The sequence below is a fragment of the Xenopus tropicalis genome, chromosome 9 (genome assembly GCF_000004195.4).
Source record: "Xenopus tropicalis strain Nigerian chromosome 9, UCB_Xtro_10.0, whole genome shotgun sequence".
NCBI lineage: Eukaryota > Metazoa > Chordata > Amphibia > Anura > Pipidae > Xenopus > Xenopus tropicalis.
This window is the reverse complement of record NC_030685.2, coordinates 66,783,270-66,795,367: the sequence shown is the minus strand read 5'-3', so window position 1 is coordinate 66,795,367 and position 12,098 is coordinate 66,783,270. Positions and strand designations below refer to the sequence as shown.

Sequence of the window (12,098 nt, the reverse complement as noted above, 5' to 3'; positions counted from 1 at the left end):
ATGTCTGGTAAAGAAGGAGACTGGCAAGTAATCCCTCACGGAGCAACAAAGAACCACAAAGGAGGCTGATTTAATATAAAGTGAACTGAGTTAACTAACACAGTAAACTGATAATTAACCCCGTGAGCACCAGGCAGCTTTATGATGAATGTCCTGGAGTCGTTTATGTGCCTGAGAAGTTTCGGAACTTGCCCAGTCCCATAAATTTCAGGCTTTTGCAGTAAGGAACCATTAACGTTGTTTTACTATTATGACCAGTCTTTGTGTTTTAATTAATCATATTTATAGCAGATACATAATACTTACTTACTATGCAAGGGTAGTCACTTCACGCTCTTTCCCTGAGCTCCATAAAGAAAAACGCAGGGAAATGTCAAGAATGTAAAGGTCAAAAATGCGTTTCTACCATGAAAATAAATGCATGATAATGACATAATTTTGTTCAGCTCATCAGGTTCTTTGCTAAGTGCCTGTGTTATTGCCAGATCAGTAGTGTATAACAAAGAATTGCTCTTTGCAGCTTGCTCTGTAGGACCTCACCTCTAGACCTTTCACTAATCTGTTAGCCAGCTCAATAGTCTTGTTAGTTCTATTCACTTCTTCTTGACAGCGGATTTTCTCAGCCGTGGCTCTTTCGAAATCAGTTGTTAAAGCAGCCAGGTTTGTGTCTAGTTCCTTTAAATGGAAAACAGCAAGGGATCAGTTTTGGTTGCCAGCAAGAGAAAAGTTATCACTGGCCAACATCCCTGAATGGATCCCAACACAATGCAAAGGATGGGGGTTCCACGCATGGATAAGTTACTATGCAGATACATAAGACACTGAAATCAATATGGACTGTTGACTCTAGTAGGCTTTTTTGGGTTAGGGGTAAATGTTAAAACCTTAACGCCCATTGTTTTTGACGGAGCTTTAGAATAAAGCATTAGAATTTCTAAAGAAGTCATAGTTTGGCCTAAAAGTTAATACAAAGGTTTCAAAGGAAGAATACCTTGCTTTAATAAAAAAAATTATACAGAAGAGCAGTAAATATTATTTGATAAAGCATGCTGGGTACTTTCATTTTTGCCACAGCCCTACCTGTAATGGATTTAAAGTATAATTGTAAAACGATGACCTAGAAGTCGCTGTTGGGACCCATCAGAAAGGTGGGCTGATACAATTACAGGCAGAAACAGGAGATCTTCTGCACTGACCTCATATTAGTAGCATGGGGAATCAACAGAAAAGTGTGCAGTTTGTCCATATGTTCTACACTCACATTCATCTGATTCGTTAGGAATTCTGTGGCTTCATGATACATTTTTCACAGGGACTAAGTTCTACCCAATTACAGAACTATAAGTGATAGGGCCAAGGTGCAGGCTGTGCAGCTGGACCCCCTCTGGATGCAGTTTTTGCAGCTGATTCACATGGCACAAGTGTCCGGTGGGCCCCAAGGGGATGTGGGCCAGGGTGCACCCACTGCACTTCTGGTAGTTCCTGCCCTGGTTTTACCTGTAACTTGCTTTTCAATGGTAATATGCCCAAATGGTTTGCCTTTTTATTGGCCAACACTGAGATCACCTGACTGTAGCTGGGAATGAGCTACAACTGGAGTTGGCTACTGCTCCTATTAAACTATAGCAAAATGCGAATTTGTGCTCAATGAGGCTGTGACCTCAAAATTTAATAAGACAAAGACAAAAAATTCTTTGCACTTGCCTATATCAATTAATTAAGGGATACATTAAGGGGCATATTTATTATAGTGTGTAAGGCAACATGCCCATAGCAACCAATCAGCAATTACAATTTAACAAGAACAAAAGCAAAGATCTGATTGGCTGCTATGGGCAACATCACCAGTGATGTTGGCTTACACACTAAAATAAATATACCCCTAAGACATTTGTGCAGCTACTAAAAATACCCTCCCCTTTAAACAAAACAGGGATTGTTTGTCCATATATTGCAATAGATTCAAGTTGCCCAATAATGTCAAAGTCACCCCTGGTCTGGGCAGTCCTACACCACTTGTTTAAAGGGGAGGGCAATTTCTCTTTGAACACTTTAATTTATCCTTGACTCAATGTATTTTTAATTTTCATACAGTAATGGAAAATGGCCATGGTATAGGCTTAGGAGGCCAAATGGTTAGGTGAGCAGCAGGGCCCACTGATACCAGAGAGCATGAAGAGTTTTCCTGGTATGCTGGTGGGTTAGTCTGTAGGGGTCACTTATTATTCCTTGGGGTGCAAATGCTAGAGCTCTAATGAGCAGAACAACACACCACTTAGTGCTCACCCACCAAGCACTTGTGTCCTTGGAAATACATCAGGAGGCAAAGCAGAGCTCTACCTTGGAACAGGCAGTAAGGACAGGGCCCCAGTGCAGGCTGTGCCACTTGACACTCCTTATCTTGCATGTCAGTGGGGGCGGGGGGGGGGCACCTCTGTGCCTCCAGCCTCCAGCCACCAGCCCCCCTTGGATAAAGTGCTGCCTAAACAATGCAGAATAAGGCCCTTTTGCACACCCTGCATCCTTTATTATAAATGACCCCTTGTATGTACTTGGTCAGGCACTTTTGGAACTCAGGGTATCAGGTGATAGTCATGCTATATATTACAGGTATGGGACCTGTTATCCAGAAAGCTTGGGACCTGGGGTCTTTCCATAATTTGGATCACCAAGCCTTAAATCTAATAAAAAAAAATCATTTACACAATTAATTAAATAAACCCAACAGGATTGTTTTGCTTCCAATAAGGATTACTATATTTTAGTTGGGATCAAGTACAACCCACTATTTTAATATTACAAAGCAGATAGTTTTTTTTTTTTTTTTAAATTGAGTTATTTGATGATAGGTGGACTCTATGGGAGATGTTCTTCCCGTAATTTGGAGATTTTTAGATAATGGGTTTCTGGATAACAGGTCCCATACCTGTACTGACAAAAGTGCCATTTTTAATTTCTGTTCTGTTACATGGAGGTTACTGATACCAGACTATTCAGGTTTTGTCTAATAGTAATAAATCATTCTCTTCCTCTCTACTTTGTGCATTAAAACCCTGCGCATTAAGCTCCCGTTTTTAAATATATATAGACTTTTTTTTTTTTTTTGCCACCATGATCAAACAGTGTCACATTGCTATGGCAATCGCTGCCCGGACCTGGAATACAGATCAGCTTTAATTGTGCGACGCGGTATTGCGGTGCATGTCAATCACAGCCCATGAATTGAGAAAAATTTGCTCTGTTCATTCTGTTCAATGATGTACCCAATTAAACCTGTTAGAATTCATGATCTTCAGTCAAGGTTAAATGAAAGTAGTTACTCCTGTCAGCTAGGTGATTAAATGCTGCCTACATCAGGCACATTTATGTGCAAAATTAAAATTTTGGTATAAAGCATGAATCTTTATGCATGCCCATTAATTATCTTGCCGTTGTTCTACTTATTAAATGCCCGCTGCATTTCTTCTTCATCAGTTTCCTTTCAAAACTTATTTCATAGTTCACGTTCAAATAAAATTCTGTGTTTAAATAAATTGCTTCACCAAGGAGACACGCAGAAATTAAAGAATTTGCCCACTAATGTGTTAATGAGTTTGATAGCAATTAAAATGCAAAATATTCTGCTGAATTTTTCTGTTGTTCCCTATCTGTAGCTTAGGAAAGTACAGGGTCTTTGGTTTGACCCTTTATACCTTTACTTTAAAACACACCAGACAGGGGAGCCTGGGTTTGTCTATGGACAGTCTGATGTAAAGAAAAAATGTACTATTGATACATACTTCCAGCTTTTTTTGAATCATTTCCAGTTTTTCGGCTGCAATAACAAGATCTGTGTTGGCTTGGGACAGCAACTGCCGTTTTATATCCACCTCACAGAATACCTAAAAAATCAAAAAGATTGGTTTTAAGTTTTGATCAGATTTTATTTATACTTCTTTCCAAACCATAATTATTGAAAGTAAAAAAGATGGGAACAGGAACTGCTTGCACCATTGTCAATCCTGACCCACAACTGGTTGCATTTATTACCATTGTATTTGTGTCTTTATGTTACATACCCACTGTCTGTAAGCTCCACAAGGCAGCAGCGTCGGCCTGGGATGCCAGGGGCCAACTAGAAAACCCTAGACCATGGGCACACTCTCCAAACTATTTTTCATTAACTTCTCACACAACCTCTTTACATACTATATTATATTCTTCTTTATATTTAGTCTCTTTGTTCCCAAATAAAGAAATAGGAAATTAGGCCAAATTGTTAGAAGCAGGAGGGCCCACCAGAAGTTTTCCTGGTATTCATTATTTCATATACATATTTTATATGTCACTGTTTTGTAACACTGTATGACGAATTAAAGGACAATAAAATGGAAATTTACTGGGGGAGCTGAAAAATTGTACTGGCTAACCTTGGACCCTGACAATCACACAGGCTTATGTTATAGTCTGCATATTTAGCATCCGCCATGGTATTTCTTCTGCCCAGGGAGGTGTGTGCATTTGCATTACAGAAGCTTACATGTGCCCACTAAGGGAAGCACAGGGGTCCTTGTATACAAGTAGCAGGGCTGAACCAACAAGGCAAGGCCACCAGCCTCACTCCCTACAACCATCCCCTTCACCACCATTTGGCAACTACTGTCTCGCCTCGCCACTCTGCAACTCTCTTCTCAACCATCCCCATGTGCAACTCCTACCTGGTCCCCACTCACTCCTCTCTTCTACTGGTCCCTGTTTACTCCATTCACCTACCTGCTCACTCCTCCTGTTCATTCCTCACTCACTCCTTTCTGATATCTGGTCCCTGCTCACTCATCTCTCCTATCCAATCTGGAAATCCTATCCCCCTGGTACAACAATTGCAGCAGCGGCTGATTCAGTGTATGGGCCTGAGCTAGAGGAGGCAGAAGAGGTATGTGCCTAGCAGTGGCTTAACATGGCCCCCTCAAAAAAAAGTCTTTGGAGAGGCCCAGTGCACACTGAATGCTACTCGGAAGTCCTTCAGTTTTTTAATTCAGCCTGCCTCAGCTATGGATGATTTATAATACAGTTTATTAGTAAATGAAAAATATTCTATACTTTGTAGGGCCAATGAATTATTTTTGTTCTGTCTACTAACACATGCTGTCAAGAAGATCATCAGTTTCAAATGCAGCAGTGGTAAAATGTAAATGTATAATTTGATAGAGCTCAGGAGTGCTAAATGATAGACAGTAAACCATAAACATTATGGGGATTATAATGGAGAACCAAGAACAAAAGATATTAAATTATCTTAAATATTGGGCTATCATAGTTATATTAAAAACATTGTAGATTTTGTAGATAGTAATTGTTTTTTTTTAAATAAGAGACCTGTAAAGATAAGAATCATTAGAAATATGTAATATATGTAATATGAATATGCACAGCGAGCACACAGCTTAAGTTCCATATAATGATAGCACTCTCAATCAATATAATGCAAACTCAATCAACATAATGCGTTACATCCCACTGATAATTAAAGCCTTTGGTATTGTGGTGTTCAGCATAATGATCCAGAAAGCCTTATGTCTAGATAGTAAAAACCTCTATAGCAATGTCAACCAGTCCGTACCGTTTTGTGTGTGTTTTCTTGCTATCTATACTATATTTGGGAAATGAAAGGCAAAGTAGCGATTGAGGATGATCAGTGTAGTATAGTGGTTTCCAAACTGTGGGGCTGAACCCCTAGTGATGGCTTGAAGCAGTTTCAGGGTTGGGTCAGCCTGGAGTCCAGTTAGGGTGAGCATTAGGGATAATGGCCTTTTGCTCTCATAGATATACCTAAAAGCCTATCTTGAAGGTCTGTTAGGATTAGATTTGGGGTGAATATATATTTGCTGTCCAAGATTTTCAATGGGTGAGTGGTTGATACACCAATATTTCCTGTAGCTGTACCCATTTCATGAGCTAAGCAGGACCCTAATCAAAGGCTGGATCTGCAAGGAGGGCTTGAACTAAAAAGGTTTGAAAACCATTGTTTTAGTGCATGGAGACCACTCCAAAATGCAAACTGAATAATGTCCTTTAGCTCAGATCACTCTGACTCAGGAGTCTCCACCAAGTGAATGTTATGTAATCACCCTCTGTATAGTGAGTAGGGATCACAGTTCACAGATCACTCTTTTCAAACTAGTGATGCTCTAAATCCATTATTTTTTAATTCTGGCTTAATGCCTAAACCTTCACAAAGGTTTCAGGCATACAAGAGCATTACCACAGGCGTGTTATAACAACAGGCTTTGCAGTTAGCTAAAAGTTAAATAGGTTCCCCCAAAACAGCTGATCAAGAGGTCCAGTTTGGGTCCAGACTGAGGCTACAGTCCAATTTTCCCAGTTTACAGGTGACATTTAGAAGCAGAATTAAGTATGAGATGAGAGCTCACCACAGTTAAATTCCTCCACTCCCTATTCATTCCTATGGCAGAATTTTACTGCAGTGAGCTCTAATTTCACACTTTGATAAATATGCCTCTTAATGGAACAGTAACACCAAAGATTTCAAGTGTATAAAAGAAATTCCAATATAATGTACTGCTGCCCTGCACTGGTACAACTGGTGTGTTTGCCTCTGAAACACTACTATGGTTTATATAAAGAATGCAGCTGTGTAGCCATGGGGGCAGCCATTCAAAGGCTATATTATTGTATTCTACAGAACTTATCTGTTATCTGCTATGTAACCTGTGCCTTTTCTCCTTTTTTCCAGCTTGAATGGCTGCCCCCATGGCTACACAGCAGCTTATTTATATAAACTATAGTAGTGTTTCTGTAGCAAACACACAACCTTTACCAGTGCAGGGCAACAGTACATTATATTTCTTTTACTTTAAAACTCTTTAATTTTTTGGTGTTACTGTTCCTTTAAAGAGGAAATTAAATGTAAAATTTAGTTTGTATATATTGGTATATTATTTATATATATATATATATATATATATATATATATATATATATATATATATATATATATATTCTTTGTGGGTTTTTTTTACTTTGTATGCTGTGGCTTTATAGTTTGGAATGTAACCTGCTATCTGGTTGCTAGGGTTCCACTTACTCTACTAACTAGGCAGTAAATTGAATGGAAGAGTAAGATATGAACATCTTAAAAACAGTACATTTTTACTATAGATACTAAACAAATCTTTTTAAGCCTCTTCTTTGAAAATCACACAAACAAAACAACACAGCATGTGTTAAAACACTGCAAAAAAAAGACATAAAATAAAATTGTTTCTAACAATCCGTGCAGCATGCCCAACAATCTGAACACAAATCTAGCCAAGTACTTACATACATCTTTTTGAAGTATCCAGGAGATATGAAAGCGGATTGATAAATAACAGAAGAAAAGCTAAATATTCATCATAGCAAATAGTGAAAAATTAAAGATTCCAACTCACATTAATTACGCGGCAGGAAGATGAATAGACCCTCTCAGGAATAATGAGGACGCACTCCTTAGTGTAAGTTTTATACCTGCTTGTGATGAATGTGCTAATTCTGATAAAATTCATCTTGCTAACGTTTGAATTAACGACATGTTAATAGATTGACATAGGCCCATGAACAAAGCCTTTAATCACACACTTTTTGTCACTCCCAAGTTTGTGTTCCCACATGCATCAAATAACAGAGGGAACTGATGGGAACCTGTTTAGTCAGTGGGAAGACATAACCCATGGTTCTGTTGGATTGAGCGGGCAACCGCATCAGGCAGAATCTAGCTAGTAACAAGGAATATAGGTTCAGGCTGACCAAAGGGAAACACATTCAATAAAAGGGTAGGATAGTCCTCTCAAAATATGATAGATAACTGAGACGTTAAGATATTGAAATACCCCAGTTCCCAGTCACGCCATTTGTTTTGCTTCAACTTACCTCATGGAATCGAATAATATTAATCACCCAAGCACAAAGCCCTGCAGCCGCTGAGGATTTCATGCGCACAAATTCTGGGTTAAACTCCGGATCACTCAAGTATTCATCTTTTAGGGCCTTGACTACTGCATCATGAATATGTTCTTTTTCAAAAGTGATGAGATTTTGAAGAAATTCATCCACCTGAATGGAACACATGGAAAGAAAAAAGGAAAACAGACATTGTCTTTATGGCTGATAAAGAACTAATACACAACTATAAAATATTAACTTTTAATGCCTGGACACAGCGTATTGACTCTTTATTTAGAGTGCTGGTACCTATGGATGGCTGCACTAAACAAACTGTATTTTTCTCAGGCCCAGACTGGCAATCTGTGATATCTGGTAAATGCCGGAGGAGCTGCTGTAAGATAAACAGTTACTATTTATTGGGCTGGTGGGGGGCTGTTTTTGTACTGCTTGGACATTATGAATGGCTTTCTATTTTTATTGCTGGAACAATTGTATATTACATAGATCCGTGGGCACCATATGTACCCCATATGAAAATATTGGATGTAAATTCCCAAGTGGTTTTACTAATATTTTCACATGGAATTTCAAGGTGCCTTCTAAATACCCTCATAGTAGGTACATTACTTCTTATACTACATGAGTTGTAATGAGTCATCTGACATCACTAAATGTGGTTTATAACTGATGACATCACTAAGTACTCCTTATAAAAATACATTTATGTGGCATTCATGGTTCTTGTGTAGTACAGAGTAGTGATGAGCGAATCTGTCCTGTTTCGCTTTGCCATTAAATTCACGAAACGGCAAGACAATTCGTGAAGCGGTGAAAAATTGGCAAAACGCATTTGTTGCACAATTTTTTTGTCACCCGCGTCTTTTTTGTCGCCCGCTGGTTTTTTTACACGACCGCACCCAATTTTTACACAACCGCACCTTTTTTACGTGAACACGCCCTTTTTTGATATGACCGCGCCCAATTTGACGCACGAAAAAAAATTCTGCGCAACACAGTTTTTCCGCAGCAAATTTTCCCAGAAGTTTCCTGAAACAATTCGCCAATGGCGAAATGCAGAAATTCGCTGTGAATCCATTCCTGCCGAAAAAATTCGCTCATCACTATTACAGAGTGATATGATACAGAATTATTTGCACTGCCACCTTATATGGATAAGAAAACTTATATCTAGGCAATTTCAGAGAATATATTAGAACCTTGTTGTGAAATATCAAGAAAATGGTGGGCTCTTTACTGCTGGAGACCTTTCATTTCTATACCGTGCTGCATGTCTGCTGCTTATGTACCAAGGTAATTGAGCCATTAAGCAGCAAGGCCTTTTTGTCTTGTGCTCTGTAACATCAGGGTTTCCAGGTGCGTTGCATTGATTTTTCTTTGTGCTCAGCCACTCATGAAGTGATGAGTGTCAATGTGAAAAGTGATAATGGAAAGGATCATACCCTACGCCTGTGTGAGTAGCTGTGCTCTCCGCTGTTTAGTAAGTGATACAAACCACCATGAGTTAGTGGGTTCAAGATTATATATTGATCGTTAAATGTAAAAAGTTCCATGAACTTCCTGATTTAGCTTGCCGCAATGCAGAGTGATTAGAGTTTCCATAACCATTTGAAAGGATTCATAGATAAAATGCACTAAGATTGTCTAGCCACTGTTAAACTCCAGTTATTGGCTTGAGGAAAGCAGAGCAAGCAGTGACAATGTTTTAGAAATAAAATACTAGATAAAGCTGAATTTATTATGTTTAGATACACTGATATACTAGAGGTGTCCTTTGAGTACTTATCTACATCACTGCACAACCGATTTGTCATCCACCATTTTTAATCTCTTAATCTCTTATAGAGAGACTTCTGAGAATGGTTCCTATTACACAGGGGATATGTATATTGAGTAAATGTAACATTTATGGTCAGCTGGGTGATAATTTCAATATAGTATTGTGCTAGGTAGTTTTCCCTTCAAGTTTCCACAACAGTTTTCCTTGGAATTTTGTTTTTTTAAGTTATCAGCTGTCCAGAACTGTACAGTCAGTTGCAATCAAGAAGAACATGAGCTGGGGCCTAGCAAAGAGTGATACCTGAAGCCCACTACAGGGAATTAAGGTCACATGCCTACATAAATGGTCTTGAAAGAACACTAAAGCTCCACTGAAATCTTGTATGTCTGTGTTGGAACTTTTTTTTATGGATACTATCCTCATGTACAGAACATGTATGCAGCAAAAGGTTGGCCTTAGGTTTTCTGCAGTGATTAGCATCCTCCCCTGAAGGCTCAAGACAGAAGGACTCACCAGGCTTCTAATGTTTGGACCCAACATCTATAACAGGGGTCGGGAACCTATGGCTCACAAGCCAGATGTGGCTATTTTGATGGCTTGAATAAAAAAATCTTGAATAAAAAAAATAACGAGGGGCATGGCCTGCGCTCAGCAGATAGAAGACGTGTTCTAAGCCTTAGAACACGTCTTCTATCCGCCGAGCGCAGGCCACACCCTCCTCCACATCACACCCGCATCTGGCATCCTTACCGGGTTGCACTTGAACCAGGGCCCAGGGAACTGAGAGGGACATTGGAGCAGAAACCTGTGACAGTTCACACTTGAATTGAAAATAAATAGTGACCAATATGTCTCTGTTGGGGCTACAAAGAGAAGCCAACTGTGCACTGTGCTAGGCAGCCCTCTAGTTATACCACTAACAAGCCATATTGAACAGCTAAAGATGACACCCACCCTACCTTGCCCCGCAGTATCCGCGGCGGAACGGGCCAGAAGCCGCATTGTCCTACACAGGCAGCCGCAAATCGAGGCCCCGGCTTCGGCCTAGCTCTCGTCGGCCATTGTATGGCTCTCACGGAATTACATTTTAAAATATGTGGTGTTTATGGCTCTCTCAGCCAAAAAGGTTTCCGACCCCTGATCTATAAGAACATTCCAGTGAATCCATTGCCTTACCTCTTGGGTTCAATTCAAAACATAAGCCTCTCCCAAGGGTCTTCTAGTCCTTAATTCATTGCAATGTCTTAATTTTAGCAAACATTTAAAATGCATGTCCTGTGATAGACAAGGCACAGATGGGCATGACATTCTGAAGAACAATAAAATGTGCTTGCCTGAAGCAGAGCTGCTGTATTGATTGACTTGACAAAATATCGGCAATAGAAAAGCGGCACACCTAGTTAAATAGACACTGCTTTTGAAACAGAAGAATTGTTAGATTGACGTTGTGCAATGGCAACTCTCAAACACATATATGCATATAAAATACTATGTATACATTTGACCAACTCCCAAAATGTATGTTCTATTTAGGAAATGGAGGTTTATTTTGCTTTCCCAGCTGGATTTCATACCTTACTCATTAACACCTTTGAAGCTTTCCAGCTTCTGTCTCGGGGGATTTTGCCATTTGGAGACAGCAGGACGAGGACAGCAGCAGTCACGTTGGTCACAGCGACTGGTGGATTGGGGAATGCTCTTAACTCTGTCAGATTCAGCTACAAATTTTTAAAAATATGAATGATTAAAATCCTCAATTCTCACAGACAAATAAAAGAGCAGTAATGACAAATGGTGTTACCCTGTTTAGAGTGTTTAAGGCTGCGTTGGCAGCTTGAAGTGCAGGCTCTGCTTTGGCAAGGTCATCTGCAGATTCCTGCTGTTGTTTGGTAATCTCTGCCTGGATAGCAGCAATCTAATCATACAGCACATTGACAAAAGAGATACAGCATTAGAATTTTGTTGTAATAGTCTCAGCTTTATGCCCACATACTATACTTTCCGCATGATTCATATTCTTTCTGACACCAATTATGGTGGATGGGGACATATACCTACATATTCTAGCTAGGACTCCATATGGTATTAGCAGAAGCATCACATGTAGATTCTAACGCACCCTTATTGCAAAAATAAAAGAATTTTACACAGAGTTTGAGAGTTCTTTTATATGTGGACCACAAAAGTGATGTCTAATATTCTCATATTATAAAGCAGAGTGGACTTAATGTAATATAATTCAAACCACTAAATAGTGTTTATATAGGGAAAAATTTACCCCCTACTGTAAAATATAAGGATATTATGTCACAGAGGAGTTATGTGACCATATAAAGGCACAAGACCTTTTATACAAATTACAAAACTCCAAAGTGCT

The 12,098-nt window shown here is 39.3% G+C and overlaps 1 protein-coding gene across 1 annotated transcript in view; it reads right to left on the bottom strand.

The window, feature by feature from the left end:
• The window catches only part of LOC100497531 (dynein heavy chain 11, axonemal), a 187,259-nt gene that overhangs the window by 49,167 nt on the left and 125,994 nt on the right, over nt 1-12,098 (bottom strand). Inside the window, exons 57-61 of the mRNA XM_031893873.1 lie at nt 11,523-11,636; nt 11,296-11,439; nt 7,909-8,091; nt 3,780-3,881; nt 541-675 (exon numbers count right to left, since the gene is read on the bottom strand). Coding sequence (XP_031749733.1) covers nt 541-675; nt 3,780-3,881; nt 7,909-8,091; nt 11,296-11,439; nt 11,523-11,636 — 678 coding nt within the window. The remainder of the gene's footprint in view (nt 1-540; nt 676-3,779; nt 3,882-7,908; nt 8,092-11,295; nt 11,440-11,522; nt 11,637-12,098) is intronic.